The 21,968-nt window shown below is 37.9% G+C and overlaps 1 protein-coding gene across 5 annotated transcripts in view; it reads right to left on the bottom strand.

The window, feature by feature from the left end:
* The window catches only part of ARHGEF6 (Rac/Cdc42 guanine nucleotide exchange factor 6), a 115,386-nt gene that overhangs the window by 68,917 nt on the left and 24,501 nt on the right, over nucleotides 1-21,968 (bottom strand). For all 5 annotated transcript variants that reach the window (XM_081276678.1, XM_081276680.1, XM_081276679.1 and 2 more), the window contains 4 exons: nucleotides 17,706-17,790; nucleotides 15,383-15,507; nucleotides 13,658-13,859; nucleotides 76-146 (listed from right to left, as the gene is read on the bottom strand). In XM_081276678.1, coding sequence (XP_081132804.1) covers nucleotides 76-146; nucleotides 13,658-13,859; nucleotides 15,383-15,507; nucleotides 17,706-17,790 — 483 coding nt within the window. The remainder of the gene's footprint in view (nucleotides 1-75; nucleotides 147-13,657; nucleotides 13,860-15,382; nucleotides 15,508-17,705; nucleotides 17,791-21,968) is intronic.

The raw sequence follows: 21,968 nt of genomic DNA on the forward strand, positions 1-21,968 counted from the left end.
AACATCAATGGTTTGACAAGTAGAAAGTTTCCATACAGAGTCAAGAAAATTTTTGCTCATCATCTGAACACTCACCACAGTATAATAATTCTTGGTAAGTGGAGCAGTTTCAAATCCTTTGACAGCCTTGGGGGAGAGAGGTCTCTCTGTGAAAAAAAAATATTTAAATTATGTTAATATCCAACAACTCAGCGAAATAACATAGATCAACTAACATACTATAATTATTATTAGTGGAAATACTAAGGGAAATATACATTCCTAAATAAATAAAACTACAACTTTACTAAACTATAAACAGTTTAAGCCATTCAACTTGCAAGGTGGAATAAGCCAAGGAGTTAAGCATAATTAATGGCAGAGTTTGGGCAAGAATGTCACTCCCAATTTGAATTTCATTACTCTAGTTTGCCTCTCCATTAAACTTATTAAAAATAGATATGAGGGCTGGGAATGTGGCTCAAGCAGTAACGCACTCACCTGGCATGCGCAGGGCGCTGGGTTCAATCCTCATCACCACATACAAGTAAAATAAAGATGTTGTGTCCACCGAAAACTAAAAAATAAATATTAAAAAATCCTCTCTCTCTCTCTCTCTCTCTCTCTCTCTCTCTCTCTCTCTCTCTCTCTTAAACAAACAAACAAAAAAAAAGATATGAGCCAGATATGGTGGTGCATGCCTGTAATCCCAGCAGCATGGGAGGCTGAGGCAGGAGGATCACGGGTTCAGCAATGGTGAGGTGCTAAGCAATGGAGTGAGACCCTGTCTCTAAATAAAATACAAAATAGTGCTGGGGATGTGGCTCAGTGGTTGATTGCCCTGAGTTCAATCCCCAGTACCAAGGAGAAAAAAAAAGACATGAAAACTCAACATTAATCAAATGTATATTTGTAACTTGCATATTATGAGTATAATATAATATAAGCAATAGCAACCGTGCCTTGTTGGAGATGTTTACTGTCCCAACAATAAAATAACCAGAGACATCATTATCCAAAGTACATGTATGAAGACATGAATTAGTGTCAACATACTTTATATACAACCAGAGATATGAAAAATTGTGCTGTATATGTGTAATGAGAATAGTGATGCAAAAAAAAAAAAAAACTAGAATTTTTAACTCACTCAAAACTACCAGAAAATTCTTTTGTACACCATTTCTTAATTTCTTAATTTTTTTTTTAGTTCTGGTGGATACAATACCCTTATTTTTATTTATTTATTTTTATGTGGTGCTGAAGATGGAACACCAGTGCCTTACCCATGCTAGGCAAGTGCTTTACCACTGAGCCACAGCCCCAGTCATTTTTGTACATCATTTTAATTTGATTACATTATATTGTAAAATGTTGCCTTTATTTTACAAAGTTAATCTTACCTATTAATTTATGACTGACGAAAACATTCTTTAAAAAAGCACAAGATAGTTAATACCAAATATTTAAAAGTGTCACTACATATCATCTCCCTATCTGTGTTTTCTCTTTTGTTTCTTTTTGTCTTACATTTCAGTTTTATCTTACTATATTATATGCTACTTTAAAGCCTTTCCAAAATATGGTGGAATATAAATAATAAAATAACAACATACCATCAGACTTTTTCTTTTTTAAATAATATTTTAAATTTATAAATCTATTCTAGTCCCATCCTTAAGAATTCAAAATACAGAGAAAAACAGTGATCATCCCATCACCCAGAACTAACCATTACTCAGAGTAACATTTTGAAGAGTGTCTTCTATTCTTTCAATGTACATGTTTGTGAACACACACTTAAACACACATGGATCTTTCTTACTTTACCTATAGTGCTGCAATTCTCTTATTACATCATTACATCATGAATATTTTCTCATTTAACCTTGATTTTTAACTATTATTGTATTAAAACCCCACAGTATTTAGTTGGCACTTAATAGCTTTTAAGACATTTTATCTGATCTTTATAATAACTGGGACAGGCAGAGATGATTTTTCATTTTACAGAGGAGCCCATCAAGATTCAGGGAAGCAAAGTCACCTGCCTAAGGTCATGCAGCTAAGAAATGGCAGAGCCAAGACTGAAGCCCAGGAATGTCTTGACAAGACCTTGTGTTCCCAAACCAATGATTCCCAAACAAACAAACAGCTCAATGGCATAGGCAGAAAATGCTACTAGAGTTCAGAGTGTCCATCAGTTTAATCTGTGATTGCCAGAGAAGATCTCTCTGGTCAGGGATTACTTGATTTAGCCCTGGAGAGTGGCTAGAATTCAGAGAAGTACAGAAGAAAGCAAGGAGATTTCTAGGCAGGGAGCATTCCTAAAACACAGTTGCAAAAATGACAATACTCAAGGCAGGTGTGTACATGGAACACTGAAGTCTTCCAACTCAGCTAAGCTGGGCAAGGTGGTAATAAGTCAAAAACACAGCAATGAATGCCAACTTGTTACTCCCCTGGGATGACAGTAGATATGACCAGTTTCTGAAAACTTGATGCTACTTCAAGATCTACCTTCAATCCACTTAGTGACCTTATAAGGCTTCATTGGAATAGACCTAAGCAATGAAGAGTCACTCTGGCTATTCTTTAGATTGTAAGCAATATAGCCAGGACCTAAACCCTAGTGGGGTATCACCATGCCTTTCCAGTACACTATGGTCTTGCACACTTAGATGTGTTCAAAATTGGCAACTATCAAATTATTTGGGTTTTTTATTAGGCAAGATTTCTACAATGTAGCTATAATGGTTCTAATTAGAACTCAGAGTTGTCTTGTGCAATTATTATTTAAAGCAGTCTTAATAAAAAATGAAACCTAGAAATACCAGCAAGATGTGGTCACCTTTCAGAAGCAAGGCCAAAAGGAAGGGTAAACATAATAGAGCACCTGCCAAGACACAGAAGAGGAGAGGAAAGGCCACAGGAATGTGTAATGCAACTGAAAGAAAATGTTAACTATGTAAAAGTAGGATAGAGGAGAAACAAACTGAAAAGAAAGAAGTGACTGTCTTGGAGATTCTCAGTGTGTGAATGTGATGCAAAATGAATGTGGGGAAAAGGGTACACTTGTACATTGTTGGTGGGACTGCAAATTGGTGCAGCCAATTTGGAAAGCAGTATGGAGATTTCTTGGAATGGAACCACCATTTGACCCAGCTATTCCCCTTCTGGGTCTATTCCCTAAAGACCTAAAAAGAGCATGCTACAGGGACACTGCTACATCGATGTTCATAGCAGCACAATTCACAATAGCTAGACTGTGGAACCAACCTAGATGCCCTTCAATAGATGAATGGATAAAACAATGTGGCATTTATACACAATGGAGTATTACTCTGCATTAAAAAATGACAAAATTATAGAATTTGGAGGGAAATGGATGGCATTAGAGCAGATTATGCTAAGTGAAGCTAGCCAATCCCTAAAAAACAAATGCCAAATGTCTTCTTTGATATAAGGAGAGTAACTAAGAACAGAGTAGGGAAGAAGAGCATGAGAAGATGACTAACATTAAACAGGGATGAGAGGTGGGAGGGAAAGGGAGAGAGAAGGGAAATTGCTTGGAAATGGAAGGAGACCCTCAGGGTTATACAAAATTACATATAAGAGGAAGTGAGGGGAAAGGGAAAAATAATACAAGGGGGAGAAATGAATTACAGTAGAGGGGGTAGAGAGAGAAGAGGGGAGGGGAGGGGAGGGGAGGGGGGATAGTATAGGATAGGAAAGGCAGCAGAATACAACAGACATGAGTATGTCAATATGTAAATCAGTGGAAGTGTAACTGATGTGATTCTGCAATCTGTATACAGGGTAAAAATGGGAGTTCATAACCCACTTGAATCAAAGTGTGAAATATGATATATCAAGAACTATGTAATGTTTTGAACAACCAATAAAAAAATTTTAAAAAATGTTTAAGGAAAAATCAAAATCAATTATATAAAATCTCTTGTGGAAAATAATAAAGAGATCACTTCTGAAATCATTTTTTAATTTTTTAAAATTTTCAATGGACCTTTATTTTACTTATTTATATGTGGTGCTGAGGATTGAACCCAGTGCCTCACACATGCTAGGCAAGCACTCTACCACTGAGCCCCAGCCCCAGCCCCTAAAATCATTTTTGAGAAGGTCTCTATTAGACTGAAACAAACCCAAAGACAGTACAAAAAAGGAAAGAAAGAAAAAAAAAAAAACTTCAGACCAGCATCCCTCAAGTATAAAATACAAAAGAAAAAAGGATAAAAAACTTAACAAAATATTAGCAGATAGAGTTCCACAATGTATTAAAAATTATAAACCAGAGGATTCATCCTATGGATGCAAGATTGGTTAAATATTCAAAACAATCAAAGAGGCTGGGCACAGTGGTGCATGCCTGTAATTCCAACAGCTCCATAGGCTGAGGCAGGAAGATCGTGAAGTTCAAAGCCAGCTTCAGCAACCTAGCAAGGCCTGAAGCAACTTAGTGAGATCCTGTCTCAAAATAAAAAGTAAAAAGGGATAGGGATGTGGCTCAGTGGTTAAGCAGCCCTGAGTTCAATCCCCAGTACCAAAAAAAAAAAAAAAAATAGAATCAATATAACCTGTGACCTTAGAAGTCTAAAAATAAAAATTACATAATAATTATCAATCAATGCATAAAAAGCACTTGACAAAATTCAACACCCATTTAAGAAAAACAAACTCCAAAAAAAAAAAAGAATAAAGAGAAACTTCTTCAACTCAACAAAGGGCATCTACAAAAAACCTTCTTCAGCCAGCATTTTATAAAACAGTGAATGACTGAATACTGAATGCTTTCTCTGGGATTAGGAACATGACAAGGATGTATGTTCTCACCACTCTTCATTCAGCATCATGCTGAACTTCTAGTTCTCTCTGCAGGCTTGCTCTAGGAAGAGGGATCAACACAAGGAACAGAAGGAAGACTAATTTGGAAGGACAAACTTGGGAAATCTAAAATAACACAGCTCTTGCAAATAAATGGCTTCATGAAAAAATTCAAGAGGGGGATGCAAAGAGAAAAAAACACCAGCACTATGACCTCAGTGACAGTTTAAGGCCTTTTTGTACTTCCTTTGTTCCCCACCCCCCTTTCACTACTCTCACCTACCGTGTGAAGTTCTCTCTGAAATCCATGCTCAGCAACATGCAAAGAAGGAATAAATATGTGGAGGTTGAGAAGAGACAAGTTCAGTCCCTAGGGGTAGTTTAAAGTGACTTAATCAGAACTAACATGAAAACATAAATATTTGATGGTGTTTCTAAGGCAATAAAAAGATTGATCAACAAGGGTACAGAATAGAAAACACAGAGACAAACCTACATAAATACAGTCATCTCATACTAGACAAAGAGGCCATAAACATTCATAGGAGAAAAGCCTCTTCAACAAATGGTACTGGGAAAACTGGAAATCCATATGTAACAAAATGAAATAGACCCCTATCTCTCACCATGCACAAAACTCAACTGAAAGTGGATCAAGGACTTAAGAATAAAACAAGAGACCCTGTGCCTACTAGAAGAAAAAGTAAGCCCAAATCTTTATCATGTCAGCTTAGGAACCGAATTTCTCAACAAGACTCCTAAAGCACAAAGAAGTAAAATGAAGAATCAACAAGTGGGAGTTATCAAACTAAAAAGCTTCTTCACAACAAAGGAAACAATTAAGAATGTGAAGAGAGAGCCTACAGAATGGAAGAAAATCTTTGCCACCTGCACCTCAGATAGAGCATTAAATCTCTAGGATATGTAACGAACTCAGAAACTTAACACCAAAAATAAATAACCCAATCAATAAATGGCCAAAGGAACTGAACAGACATTTCACAGAAAAAAAAAAATCAGGGAACAAATATATGAAAATATTCAACATCTCTAACAATTAGAGAAATGCAAATTAAAACTACACTGAGATTTCATTTCACTTCAGTCCGAACGGCAATTACCAAAAATACAAGTAACAATAAATGTTGATGAGGGTGTGGGAGTAAAGGTCAACTCGTACATTGCTGGTGGGACTGCAAATTGGTGCAACCACTATGGAAAGCAGTATGGAGATTCCTCAGAAAAAACTGGAATGAAATCACCATTTGACTCAGTTATCCCACTGCTCAGTATATACCCAAAGGACTTAAAATCAGCATACTACAGTGACACAGCCACATCAATATTCACAGCAGTTCAATTCACAATAGTCAAGCTATGGAACTAATCTAGGTGTCCTTCAACAAATGAATGAATAAAGAAAATATGGTGTGTGTGTGTGTATAATAAAATATGGTGTGTGTGTATGTCACACACCATATTTTCTTTATTACACACACACACACACACACACACACACACCATATTTTCTTTATTATACACACACACACACACACCATATTTTCTTTATTATACACACACACACACACACACACACACACACACACACACACACTAGAATATTATTCAGCCAGAAAGAACAATGAAATGAAATTCTGGCATTTGCTGGTAAATGGATGGAACTAGAGACTATCATGCTAAGTGAAATAAGCCAATCCCAAAAAACCAAAAGCCAAATGTTTTCTCTAATATGCAGATAGTAACACACAAAAAAGTGGAGGAGAGGAGAATAGAAGTTCATTGGATTAGACAAGGGGGAATGAAGGGAAGGGAAGGGGAATGGGATTAGGAAAGACCGTAGAATGAATCAGACATAACTTTCCTCTGTTCATATATGAATACATGACCAGTGTAACTCCATGTCATGTATGACCACAAGAATGGGAAGTTTTACTCCATATATGTATGATATGTCAAAATACATTCTACTGTCATCTGTAATTAAAAAGAACAAAAATTGGTCAATTTAATTCAATCAGTGAAAAATAATCAGTCAGTGTAAAGAAATATTCACTTTTGATTCTTTCCTCTTTTTTGCTAATGTCCAGATTCTTAGTATTTGTTGATGGTGATAGAACTAAAAGAAATATAGTGATAAACAGTTTTTGTGGACATGGGGCATCTATGTGATACACCTGAGGGATTAAAACAGAAAGTTGAAATATAAAGCTCAACCCTAACCTTGTTTTATAATGAGCAGGAAGAATTATTTCTTAATCTGCTTTAATACAAATTTAATTAACCATGTACCTAATAATCCCCTGAATTGGTATCTATACTTGCCTACTAATGTTTTAGAAGGATTTAATGATCCCTTAACAGAATTAGAAGGAGAAAATAGAATTTGTTCAAAATATCTCCTCTAATCATACTTGTCTCAATGCTTTCCTGGCATGGAAAATTTTTTCCAGGAAAATTTTTAATGCAAAGTCCTAACAAAACCCTTTGCCTTTCTAGGTAACAGAACAAAGACAAAAATAAAAAAGATATAATTTATGATGTTATACATGCACTGGCAGAAATTTCTTTGTTGTATTAATAACATATTAGTTTATAGATTACCACACCTTTTTTAAAAAGAACAGGAAATTGTATAAATGACTAATTTTCTTATTTACAATGTATCTGACTCAAATGAAACAAAGGAGTAAAGGCCCTTCTATGGCTTATATAATGACTGAGTTTTCAATACATATACTTTTATAAATAAGATCTTTGAAAAATATATTTCTGCTAAAATAGGGGTTTTTCCTCACATAATAAGAAATTTAGAGATAGGCAAGAATAACTGGTAACAATGGCTTATTGATGTCATCAGTGTCCAGGTTCCATCATTTTTGCTGAGAGGTTTGTATCTTTGTTCTTGTTTGTTTGTTTGTTTTTGTAGTGCTGGGGATGAACCCAGGGCTTTCACCATGTTCAACAAGTACTATGCCCTCAGCTACATCTCCAGCCCTTTGGTGAGATGTTTTTATAATCATGGTCATAAAGACACACCCTATCTTCAGCCTCAAGCTCATGCTGAAAGCATATTTGAGTATTATGCTCAAATATTCTATTTCTTAAGTTTCTATAGTATTAGGTGGGCTGTTCTTTATGTTATACACCCCTTGAAATCAGTCTTCTCTCAAAGAGCAGAACAAAGCTGTCCCTAGGGCTTTGGCCATAGTTATCTACAGACAAGAGCTACAGTGGAATATGAAACTTACAATGCCAAGGGAAAATTTACTACATCACAGAGTGCAATGGTGTAACAGCACTCTACAGGGTGAGGATTATATGGCTCTGGACTTGCTTTGCTTAACTTTTAAGACATTACAAAAATTTGTGTACTGTCAAGCTATATGTATGAATTTGTCTCAATTGCTGACTATCCAAGCAACCCCAGTATCACACATTGGACCCAATAGTAATCACATGGAGACCACTGAAGTTCTTCAGTTATATTCCTAATTCAACTTCATAAATGGCCCAATAGTTTGTATGGCAGTGGGGTTTAAATTTTTAAATTGAAGCTTTTGTTTCCCTGAAATATGCATTTCATCTAAGAATCACTATTTTCCAACCTCCTACAAGACAAATCTTCTTTCCTAAGTTACAGAACAGAGTTTATGGAAAGAATAAAAAATGACAATATTTTCTAGACTAAACAGGAAAAAACAAGCATTAGAATTCATAATGTCCCTCTGCAGTATCCTAGATAGATTTTGGCTTACTATTTTGTAGAAGTGGCAAAGAGTTGGGTTGAAAAAGAATTCAGGTCAGCAAAGATTTATTGCTCATCTAACTTTCCCAACAAGAAATTTTCATTATACTATGTTAATCTATTGTACTATCCCCCAAGCTCCCTCTGCTCTGTTCTACCAGAGAACCTTCATGGTGTCTTTTTTACCAACCAATTATTATGACTTGGATTGTCCCTCCCCTTATTCTGGGCCTGTCCACAGCCTGTCTGTCTTTCAGCATTCAGCTCAAGCCCTATCACTTCCATCCTTAATGCACTTTCAGCCTCAGAGTTTTGATCTGCAATATATTTTACACTTCATTGCCTATAACCTTATACTGTCATTTGTTTGTTTCATCTCTAGTTCTTAATCTCCCTCCCATGTCCCTATCCACACTGTTTGCTGGAAATATTTGGAACTATGACTTGCTACAATTTCACTCAGCAACTCTCAAACAATCCATCATCTTCAGTATCAATCATCACTAACCCCCAACACACACACACACCACCACCACCACCCATCACCACCACCAACACGACCAACAACCTCCTCCTATTTTCTCCACTAACTGAATTCAGCACTATATTAGTTTGTTTTCTGTTGCTGTAACAACATACTTGAAGCTGGGTACCTTATAAATAAAATAGGTTTGTTTATCTTGAAGTTTTAGAGGTCAAAAGTTCCAGATTGAGTGGCCTCACCTGTTTGGCCTCTAGTCAGGGCTCCTTTGGCTAGGTCACAATATAGCAGAGAAATGGAAAGGAAATCAGTCATGTACAGAAGGGGAGATCACTTAGTGAGGCAGAAAGCCAGAAATGTTCAGGGTCCAGATTTACTCTTTTTATAACAACCCATTCACACAGAAACTAACTGGCATTCTTCAAGGACTACATTAGTCTCTTCCAAGTGTGATGCCCCTGGTGAGTAATCATTGCTTACTAGGCCCAACTTCTAAAAGTTCCACAACATCTTAACACTGCCACACTAGGGGCCAAGTTTCAAACACATGAACTTTTAGGGGACATGTTCAAACCATATCCAACTATAATAAGTATGGATAAAGCATGTCTTATGTTTAAAGCCCTGTGTTATGGAGACAGAAAGGTGCATAAAGATCAATAAGTTCCCCTTGACCTCCCTATCAGGATGATTAGATGCCCCTCTTTTCCTTGCCACTTTCTATAGAACCTTGTAGTAGCTCTATCACTGAACTTACCATACTATATTCTAATAGCTTCCTCTTATTTAGATCTCTGTTTATGTCACTTACTCTAGCCTATCCTGTTAGTTGTGCATGCACTTATCTTGACTATCAAAAAGTTTTAAGGGGCAGAGTCTATGAGGAATAGATTGTTATAGATGCCCTGAGTACCTAGCCTTAGGTACCATGAGGGCAAGAGTCATGTTTTATCCTTCTCTACTCTACCCGTGCCCAGGACAGAATTAATATCCTAATCATGGGAAATACATCTTTACTGGATGGCTGGGTGGGTTATAGTGCATGCCCTAAAGAACCCACCATCAAGCTGAACCCCTAGATGTAGAATTATCCTCACCTCTTCCCTGGTCCTCATAATTAATCACTGGCAAGTTTTTAATTGTTTCAACAACATGTACTGTTATCCATCCACTTCTCTTCCTTCCTACTATCACCAAGATTAGTCTATACCACTATCTAGACTGCCTGGACCTCAGCAATAGCCTTTGCTGGCATTCCTGAAATTCAGCCCCCAACAAAAAGATCTTCCTACCACCAGAAATATCTTCTCAAACCACATGCTATCCTCTGCTTAAAACTTTACATTGGCACCCTCTTCATGCAGTTCTAGCTCAAGACCTCACTCATACTCTTTATGTACCTAATTTAAACCCAAATCACTCTGCCACCCATATACCATGCTTTCCTACTTTTGTGCTTTAACTTACTATCTTCCCCTAACCTTCTATCTTCTTCCATCTTTTAAGACCCAGTTCAAGTTCTTAGACCCATGTATGTCATTGATAATTAAATTGTGTCTTTCTGCTCCACCAGGATCTTATTTAGATCTCTCTGTCACTTACTCTAGCCTAACCTGTTAGTTGTACACGCACTTATCTTGACTATCAGAAGGTCCTAAGGGGGGGCTGGGGATGTGGCTCAAGCGGTAGCGCGCTCGCCTGGCATGCGTGCGGCCCGGGTTCGATCCTCAGCACCACATACCAACAAAGATGTTGTGTCCGCCGAGAACTAGAAAATAAATATTAAAAAATTCTCTCTCTCTCTCTCTCTCTCTCTCCCTCTATCACTCTCTCTTTAAAAAAAAAAAGAAGGTCCTAAGGGGCAGATCCATGAGGAATAGATTGTTCTAGATGCCCTGAGTACCCAAGAGATACTCAATGAAAACAATGAATTTCATTACATACCATATGATATTCATTCATTTTATAAATATTTACTGAGCACAAGCAAAATAGAAAAGAATATCCCTGCTCTTGTGGTGTCTACATTTAAATGGTGAGATTTAGAGAGTAAATTAAATAAGCAGTAATATAGCATGTTAGATGGAGAGAAATGACAAAGAAAGAAAGAAAGAAAGAAAGAAAGAAAGAAAGAAAGAAAGAAAGCAAGCAAGCAGGAGAGGGGCATAGAGGCAGTGGGGACAGGGTTTGATTTTCTCCTGTGTGACCAGGAGTCTCTACTGTGAAGCAGAAAGTAAGCAGAGCAGAAGGAGGTGAGGGAAGCAACCATGTTGACATCTGAGGAAGATGGTCCACATAGAAGGACCATACAGGAGACAGAAGTCTGTCTGGCACAGGCAGGCAAGAGGCCAGTATAGCTAGAATGGAATGAGTGATGGGTCAGAGGTCAGAAAAGAGGCAGGATCCTGAAGGACTTCTAGGCTATTGTGATGACTTTGGCCTTTATCTTTTTTTTTTAATTTTTTAATATTTATTTATTTTTTAGTTTTCAGCGGACACAACATCTTTGTTTGTATGTGGTGCTGAGGATCGAATCCGGGCCACACGCATGCCAAGTGAGCGTGCTACCACTTGAGCCACATCCCCAGCGCGGCCTTTATCCTTTTTGAGATGAGGAGTTGTGACTCAAGTTAAGTTTTGAAAGAATCACTCTGGCTCCTGAATTTAGATCACATTACAGAAGTGACAAGAACAGGACCAAGGACACCAATTAGGAAACTATTGTACTGAGCTAATGAGAGATGCTGTTTCATAAACTTCTAATCCTAGGCCATCTCTGACTAGCAGGCCTCCTGTCTCCTATCCTTAACATCTGGTTTAGCTATTTCTAGGGATTACCTAGGTGCTTGACTCAGAGTCAGAATTTACCATATGAGTCCCAAATCAAAGAGCATATAGAAAAAAATTGAAGGGAAAGGGTTGGACACCAGAACTAACAGTCTGGGGCAGTCCACAAAGGAGTGACCAGACTGCTACAAAAGGTATCATAATAGGGGACACCATTATGAAAGCCATCAAAGTGAGGACATGCTATGCACTTCCCATGTCCCCTCAACAATGCTTGGAATTTCCAGACCAGGCAACAAGGCCTGATCCTTTTGGTTCTGCAGATGATGACACTTAATCAAGGAAAAAACGTCAGAGTAAATCTGGAAAATGTTTTAGGAGTCCTAACAAGCAGATTATATCAATGGAAAGATGTAGCCATGGGTAAATATCAGCTGTAAAAATCATTAGAACCAAGGAAATTCCAGGCAAGGCCTGTGAAAATACTTCAAGGCTTAACTGAAACATCTCAATTCCCAATAATTAAAAATACTGGAGGCTGGGGATGTGATTCAGTGATAGATTGCTTGCCTAGCATGCATGAGCTGGGTTCCATCCCCAGTATTGGGGAAAAATGTTGAGAAGTCTATGCACCACAAAAATAATTACAAATCTGGTAGTAAACATATTCCATTAAAGGATATGCCCCTTTTTATCCAAACACAGAAAGTGTGCAAACTAAATTTTATCTTAAATGCTTTTGGGAGAAGCTTCTAACAATGGTTATCTAGGAGGAGGGGTAAAGAGAAAAGGAACTTTTATTGTCTACACTATATTTCCATAATGTTTCATTTTATTTACAGTGAATCTATAATTTTATTAATTAAAAGTAGCAATTTGGAGGCATTAAGAAAGCAATGAAGCTAGGTGTAATTGTGTACATCTGTAATCCCAGCAGCTTGGGAGGCTGAGACGGAGATTGTAAACTGGAGGCCAGGCTCAGCAACTTGGCAAGGCCATAGGCAACTTAGTGAAACCCCATCTCAAAAAATGAAAAAGGTCTGGGAATGTAGCTCAGTAATAGATTGCACCTGTGTTCAATTCCCAGCCCCCCCCCAAAAAAAAGCAATGAAGATACCTACAGAAGAGATAACACACAAAGAGCTATTAACTTAAAGGAGCCCTTGGGTAGATATTATTAGAAAGTGAAGTCTGTGTTGTAACATACTTTTATGTATCAGAGTATTGGAATTAGTTTGGTTTGGTTTTGTTTTAGTTTGGTTTTTGAAATATAAGTAGAGTTTCCCTTCTTTCTTAAGAATATACAATAGGTTAAAGACAATAATGTTAATAAAGCAGCCAGACAACTTCCTACAACCCTATGATTGTTATCTCTCAAACACATCTTTGAGGCATGTAGTCTTAGGTCTACTTAGGGCTAAAAAAGGAAGTCAGCACTTGGCCTCCTTTATTATTGTATTCTGCCATGGAGACTCAGAGTAGCAGGAAGGACTATGTACTATATTACAGGGGCCTGAATTAGTAGACAGAAAGGGACATAGTTAAGGTGGAACAGTTGTCTAAGCTTTGAATTCCTTTGCTTTTTTAGCTTTCTGTTGCCTTGATGTAATCTAAATACAACTTTGTTTCAAAATATCTAACCACAGATTTTTCCCAGTTCTGTTCTAGTCTTATTTTTGACTACACATGTAAGTATAAACAGTTTCTGTTAACCAATTAAAACTACAAGATTTTCAATAAGAAAATTTCAATAAGAAAACACAAAAGTCATATTCAAAAAGACAGTTAAAGGTCTCACTTACCACTGGATTTAATTTCTCGGACATAATTACTAGGGAACCAGCCTGTTCTCCCATTTAATGTGCCTTCCCACCAGCCTCCTTCTTCAACTCGAGTGACATAAATGATGTCCCCTTTACAGACTGACAGCTCATCTTCATTAGTCTGCTTAAAGTTGAATCTTGCCTTCACTATCAACTGGTGACTTCCATTTTCCGTCATCTCCTAGAGAAACAAAAGCCACAGCAGATTAAGAGGCATCTAATTGAGGCATAGTAGAAATTATATGGTTTTAGGTAAGACCTATCCTTGAGTGACCAAGAATAAAACCCTATATCCATCTCAGTTCTGATTTTTAAACTTAGGAGTCTATGAATGGCCCTCCGGAGGTATTAATTAACCCCTTGAAACTTTATGCAAATTTTTGCGTTGTCAGAATGTGTATTTTGGATGGGGTCATAGCTTTCATTTCCCTCTCCCTTCATCTATTATCTAAAGATACCTATTTTAACCAACCTAAGTAATAGAGTGAGTGATGATAAAAGATTTCACCCTGCCTCTACCCAACACACAATCTTAGCCCACATATTAGGTACTAATCAACTCTCACAGAAATCTGTTCCTATCTTCCAATTACTAAGAACATCTTAATTTGGTTACACTTGGTCCCATGCAAAGATCAAATATCTCATAGCTAACTAAATTAGGAATAATCTTAGCCTGTCTTGCATCAATTGGGCTTAAATTTTTGAGAACCTTTTGAGAAAATAATAAGCACAATGGCTCTTTACCCAAACGAGTTCATAAATATGACTTTTGGTATAAAATTTAATAGGGTACAAATGGTGTGGTGCCATGATGTTTATCAGCTTCTCAATGAGATCTGTGGTCTCAGAAAGGTTAAGAACCACCCGTTTAACTGCTTTGGAAGTAACAGGACATGATGGCCTACAGGGAGCAGGTGGCTTTTGACAGAGAAGAGAGGCTTCACCCAAAGACAAGATGGAGCATTTCCTCCCAAATAAAAACTCCCAATAAGATAAAATGCATCAGGGCATGGTGGCACGTGCCTATAATCCCAGTGGCTTTGGAGGCTGAGACAGGAGGATCACGAGTTCAAAGCCAGCCTCAGCAACTTGTGAGACCCTGTCTCTAAATAAAATATAAAAAGGGGGGTAGGGATGTGGCTCAGTGGTCAAGTGCCCCTGAGTTAAATCCCCATACCCTCCCCCACACACACACACAAAAAGACCAAATGCAAAGACAACTGGGAGATCTCAATATAAAAGTTCATCATAGGCTGATATTTAAAATCAAGTCTTACTCAAAGAGAAAAATAAAGGTGACAATAATGCTAAGAACAGCACTGAATATTTATTGATTGCCTACTAAAGTGCCAGGTACCCACTTAGTTCTAATAAACCAAGGAATAGGGAAAATAACAGCAAAGTGTCATCCAGAATTGTCATAATAACTTATATTTGTATAGCACTCTCAGTTAAGTAACTTGCCAGATTCTAATAAGCAGCCAAGCTGGGGCTTTAACCCTGATTTTCAGACTCTGGGCCCCACATGCCTGATTTGTTCCAAAGTCTAGCCTGAATGGGTGTTTAGTTTATAGCTAGTTTTCTTGGTGGCACCCAAAACAAACAGAATGACAATTTCACCACATATGAAAATGCAACTGGGATATGAGTCCTATTTTATGAATTTTAAAACAGACAGGGAGAATTGGGGACTATACTTACCACTGTCTTTGCCTGCTTTTGCAGCCCTAGAGCTGTGCTAGAAACTGCTCCCTGTGGGTTTGTCTGAGAACTGTTAGCAGCACTAAGAGAAGAGGAACGTCCACATGGTCTTTCTGAGAGCTGATCTGTGAAAAGAGGAAAAGGCATGGTAAAGGAAGCACTCAGGTCAGAAAACCATCTACAATATAACATTATCTTGTATGGGACTTTATAAAAAGCATCCTAGCTATAATTCCAATGGTATTGTTATGAACATGCCAACTGTGTTTCAAACCCACCCCCACCCCTGCCTCCTCCCTTTTTGGTGGCCAACTTCTTGTTCTTAACCTTACTGGCCATTGCTCTCCAGTAGAATGAAAAGCAGCGACAGAACCACATTTTCTCTTAACCCATTCCCTACAACTCTTCCTTCCTGAACCAGTCGCAACTATATGCCCTGTTATCCAAGGCAGAACTATATCGGGTACCAAACAGCTGTTTGTGGCTCTTATTACTTTGAAATATTTTAAATTTCTTGCCCTGTTTTCTGGCCCATAACTCAGTGGCTCTTTCTTACATGTAAGGATTTATGTGGCACATACAATCTAAAATCTCCCTAGTGTGCCGTGGGAAGAGTGGAGAATGAGAATAAGAAAGAGTGCGTGTCTGAGACAGATGCGATCTTGATACTAGAATAATTTGTTGTTTAAAATCAAACTCAGGAGTCTTCTCTTCCTTGAAACCTTGTGAAATTTGATCAGACCAAAGCTGAGTTGGATGTTTTCAGTATGCTGAAAGTGTACTAAAGAGAGAATCTGGCTTCTTGACAAATTCAAATGAGGGTTCTTTTCCTCTCCATTTATTTTTAAAAGATATAAACTGCAAAAGTCTAAAGCCCAAACATTCCCTAGGCGACAAGCTCAGTATCCAAGTAATTTCCTTGATGCTGTGGGTTTTAACTTTCACCTTCTTGTATCTTTATAAATATCTGCGGCAAGGGAAGAGACTGTAAAACTTGCTAGGAGAGTTTGGCAAAGGAACATATAATTTGTGTGGCATAATGTTAGAATTATATGATCCTCCCTGCCCAGAACTGGATAGTTGTCATGTGTGTTAAATATAGTTACTTGAATTAGATGTACTTTCTGCTATATGCCTTGCAATAGCTCAAATGCATTTTTTTCAAATAGCAAAAGAACAACTTTAAAGAAGTATTTTTCCATGTCTTGCTATTATATACAGCTCTTTTGACTAAAACTATAATTACTTGATAGCTTCCTAGATGTTCCATCTTATTTGGCACTTGATTATATTGTCTGTTCTTGCTCTCCAATTGTTTCTGCTGGGTAAGTTGAGTCTCCCTAAATAGATGGTAATTTTTCCAAGGGCAGGGGAACCATGCCTTCCACTTTCTTGGTAAAACCTGGCAGTGCTGGGCACACAGCTTCTTGCCTCTCTAACAGTTTGAGCAGGAAGATTCAGATTTGAGTTCAAGGGCTCTCAAGTCAGTCAGGTATGAGTTTGAATTCTAACTCATCCACTTTCTAGTTGGGCAACTGCGGACCTGACTTTCCTTATTGATAATAGGGACCTAATAATAATAATGCCTATCCCCAGGTGTGTTTCAAACATGGAATAAGACCACTTAGGGCTCTTAGGACAGGCTAGACCCAGGGAAAGGGTTCAAAGAATTTGAACTATGATTATTACTACCACTGTAGGTAAGACACTGTATCATAGAAGGAGTGAAATTCCACTCTTAAGTTTATCAACACTTTCCTCAAATTTACTAGGATTTATATTTAATAACCTCCAATGTAATGGATGGTAAGCATTTAAACAAAAGATACTTTTAATTTACTAAGACCTTGAAGTTTCATTTCCAGTGCAAGGTTACTGAGGGGTTCCTTCAACATACACACAGGCACAGGGAAGACTATGAGAAAAATGTGTTCCTAGTGTGGAAAGGGAAGTGATGGCTGTACTTGGTAAACTTTATTTTAAAAAGAGGGAACTGGTCTTTTCTTTTTTTCTTTTTTTTTTTGTCTTGCTATACTGAGTTGACTATTCAAAAGTTTTGGAACAAAATTGGGTTTTCTTTGTTCCTATTATTGTACTAAGGGTATTAGAATACCTCTGTGATATGCATGTTTAAATATGGTGATAAGTATGTTTAAACCATGAAAAATTAAAGTATTTGATATTTGTTGGGGTTTATTTGGGGGCAAAAGGGGCAAATTTTCACCAATTAATCAATCCAGGGCATGGTTGACTCTTAGAACAATCAGAAACACATGGATTCAAAAATGTCACCCAGAACTCATAAATCACAAACTTTACTTACCTTCTGTTGCTTTGTTGACAGCTAAAAGAGTACTCAGAACCTTGGAGAAATTAACCCCTGAATAAAGGTCATCAGGATCAAATACCTATGAGCAAGAAATATTGAAACTGTAAGACACGATAAGTATTCAACTCAATGAACCAAACTGTGAAAAGGCCACTTCCTCCAGCTCTCAGAGGAAAAAAAATGTAAAAGCCAAGATGCAAACCTCTGTATACCTTTGGGAGAAATGAGAGCAGCAGCTGAGCTGCCTAATGACATGTGGCAGGCCATCAGTGAGTCACAGCAAAGCAGTAATGGGAAATGAGAGCCAAGCTGAGAAGGCAGCGCCCACCCGGAAATGCACAGCACATACTCAGACCTGCTCTTTTGACCTAAACATATCAATATGCTCAGCCCAGTTACAGGAAGCTCGTGTGCCTAGGTTATAGTTAATGCCTATCACCTACAGAATGTCCTCAACCGTCCACAAATAAGCAGGTGGAGCCTTTTTGACACACTTTCATCTTTACAGTTTATTCTCTGTGTTCACTAGGGGCACTTTCTGAAGTGCATTTCTCTCTAATCCCCTTCCTCCCTAGTGCTGACTGCTGGATGCCAATTGCCTGGGATCCCAACTCCATGTTGCCAAACTTTCTGCCCAGGTCTGCCTTTTGCCCCCAGCCTCAGTTTTTGGATTCTACTGCTTCATCTTGCCCTTTGCAGTTCATCTTAGAACTGAGAAAATATAAACCTTTGCCTGGCAGAGCCTATGGGTTCTTCCCAGCCTTAGGTGACTTTTCCAAATATAACCTCTGGCCTTCCTGATACCACTCATCTTTTAGCAACAAACTGTTAAGTAAATAGAAAATTTCACTTTCCCCGTCACAATTACATGCTGATATGCTACTGTCCCTAGTGAAGACACCAATCACTTGTTATTGTTTTAAATACAGTTTAAAATTGTTAATTTTTCCATGTATTCAACATGTTAAAATGTATTGAGAGTGTCTATCTTCTTTATAACAGTGAGGGTGAGACTTCTGGTCCCTTACTAGCAGGTCATCACCTCTTGGTGGCCTGAAGTAGCCCTAAGAAGATGGATCTTCACCCCTCACCAAGTCTCAAGATTAAGGGATCAATATCTCGGGGAGGGAAATGAGATAGGGAATTAGGATAAAGAGAGAGATATACTGAATCTTAAAGGAAACATCCACAAGCCACTGAGATGCAGAAAACACACTTGTAAATCTTGAGCTTAAGGTACATGCCCTTGGTCCATGCCCTTGTAAAATGAGGGAAATGTACAAGCAAAGGAAAAACTGGCACAAAATTGTGTAGCTCCACCCCACTTCCATCTCTTGTCCAGCCCCTAGCAACGACCTTCTGTAAATATTAACACCCCACACCAATGGGTTGTCATCTCTCCCTCTGGAGATAGCCCACATTCTCCCTTGAGTGCATATTCCTTGCTTTACCCAAAAGGTATGTCTCTTGTGAGATTGTTCCCCCACCCCATTGTCCCTTGAATGTGTATCTACTCTCCTAAATAAACCTCTGTTTTATGCCTTTAGGAAACAAATGTTGAGACTTCTTATAGTCTCTAACACATATGTTTGAAACTAGAAGCATTCTCAGGCATAGGCTCAATCTATTAATTGCTAGTTGACAGTGTAGAAATACAGAAATGCTCCTTCTAAAAAACATCTCATTCCAGGATTTTAAAAGTCTCTTGAAGAAAACAGATTACATCATTTTTCCCCAAATATGGTGATGAGAGTCACATGTACCTTTTCAAATGGGACATGATTAATACTGATTTTGAAGGGTCTGTCTTCCCATTAGGTAGAGCCATTTGTTCCATTTTTAATCTGCATATTTTCTGGGAGTCATGTCAAGATAATTTTTATCTTATTTTTGTACATATTATTGAAGAATCAAACTTTGTTTCTTTTTTTTTAGAGAGTGAGAGAGGAGAGAGAGAGAGACAGAGAGAATTTTTAATATTTATTTTTTAGTTCTCGGCGGACACAACATCTTTGTTTGTATGTGGTGCTGAGGATCGAACCCGGGCCGCACGCATGCCAGGCGAGCGCGCTACCGCTTGAGCCACATCCCCAGCCCCAAACTTTGTTTCTAGAATGGAAATATGTAATATCCTTTTATTCACCAAGTCTGGGGGCAATATAGATTCATGCAAATGTGAGCCTACACAAGTCTGACTATTTTGGGATTCTACTATTCACCCAATCCATGAATGGTTTGGATTCAAAGTTAAATGACTGAAGAGACCAACTGTACCTAAAAAGGAAACACTGCCAGACTTTTAATAAAAGGGTAGCATTAATATTACTAAAGAGTTAAATGACACTACAATCCAAATAATTTCTGACTGCTACAATATAAAATGAGAAGTTTTCCAAGAGCAAATTAAGAATTCTATTTTTGTCAAACCCTGGGTGAACAAAATGCAGTAAACTCTAGAAAGAGTATTCAGAACCCCAGAGGATTCCAGACATATTGAATCCCCTCAAAAGTGGTCAAGTAGGAAAGGGTTAATGACATCTATGCCAAACTAGTCACAAAGCAAAAAAATCACTTGTCTTTAGCCTGTGATTCTCAAAGGCAGAGTGAATATGTGTGTGTGCATGTAGATATATTCATTGGATGGGTGTGGGGGGAGGTGAGTAGAGTAAAATTATAACCAGAAATAAATACTAGCAGAATAAGGTAGATAAGCAAAAACTGATAAAAATCTCCCCTTTTTGTTTTGCTTGCTCCTTATCCAGGTTAATTGACTGCTTATTCATGGAAACGTCAGAATTATTCATTTGTACTAATTTAAGAACAAACTGATAAGAAAATGAAATGTGTACCAACAAGAATCATTGCATCTGCTTGAGGGAAGTTGCCTGGACTGTGCAGTTCCCTTTTCAGAAAACCACAATATACTCAAGTCTATCCATGGGTACTGTTGCTGTCACTGCCAAGTCTATTCTATAGTACTAGGAACTATACAGGAAGGAACTGCAAGAGGCCACAAGGGACTGGTATGGAGAGAGAAAAGGCAAAGCCTCACCATTATTATTTCAAAGTAGTCAGAAGCTTAGATACAACTATGAATATCCTACACCACCCCACACCCTCCCAAGCTCCAAATTGAATAATATTAAAAATTCCACCCCAGATATTTCTTCCATAAAGATCTATCCCCTACAAAATGGAAATATTATTTGGGAAAAAGCATACTTTCAGCTACTTATCACTCATGTTTGCCTTAGTGGAAATGAGAGTGGGAGACCAAGTTTAGAGATGATGATGTGCAGAAAGACTGATGGCTCTGATGCTCAGCTGGGAGAAAGCAAGGAAGAATCCCTCAATGTGGAGAGGTGTGAGAAAGGTATATTGCAGTATAGACCACTTGCTTTGGCCTACTGCCACTCATACATACAAAATAGAGAACCAATTCTTCTATCTGTCTGAAAAGCAGTGGAATATGTTAAAAGGTAAAGTATAGGCGCATGTTTATGTTGTATGCGATTTTCCAAAGTCCTTTTCAAAGGAATTTTTCAAAGTTCCATCATGACAAACTTATGATGATACATACCCATCTTCTGGCATCTTGTACAAGCCTCACTAGCCTGCTTAGCATCTCTGGTATGTAACTGAGTCCCAGAGTAGCTGAACTTTCTTTTTTTAATTATTTTTTTTTATTTATATGTGTCAACAGAATTCATTACAATTCTTATTACACATATACAGCACAATTTTTCATATCTTTGGTTGTATACAAAGTATACTCACACCAATTCGTGTCTTCATACACGTACTTTGGATAATAATGTCCATCACATTCCACCATCATTTCTAACCCTATGCCCCCTCCCTTCCTCTCCCTCCCCTCTGCCCTATCTAGAGTTCGTCTATTACTCCCATGCTCCCCCCCCCCACCCCTCTATGAATCAGCCTCCTTAGAGAAGACATTCGGCATTTGGTTTTGGGGAATTGGCTAACTTCACTTAGCATTATCTTCTCTAACTCTGAACTTTCTTAACATCTATTCTGCACCAGAAATAAGCTAGTTAGTTCCAGTTAGATCTGTGAAGATCAGATGAACAGCAGGATTTCTGCCCCCCATTCATTTTACCACTACTGTGACGCCAACAAGAAAAAAAGGACTGCTTCTTAGATTACAGAGAGATAGTTTCAAAGTACCACTTTTGCAACAGAATGAGGCAAGATTCGACTGTAACAAGAGCAAAAATATTTACACCACTCTGTGTA

The sequence above is a fragment of the Spermophilus citellus genome, assembly GCF_964194105.1.
Source record: "Spermophilus citellus genome assembly, chromosome: X".
In the NCBI taxonomy this organism is placed as follows: Eukaryota; Metazoa; Chordata; class Mammalia; order Rodentia; family Sciuridae; genus Spermophilus; species Spermophilus citellus.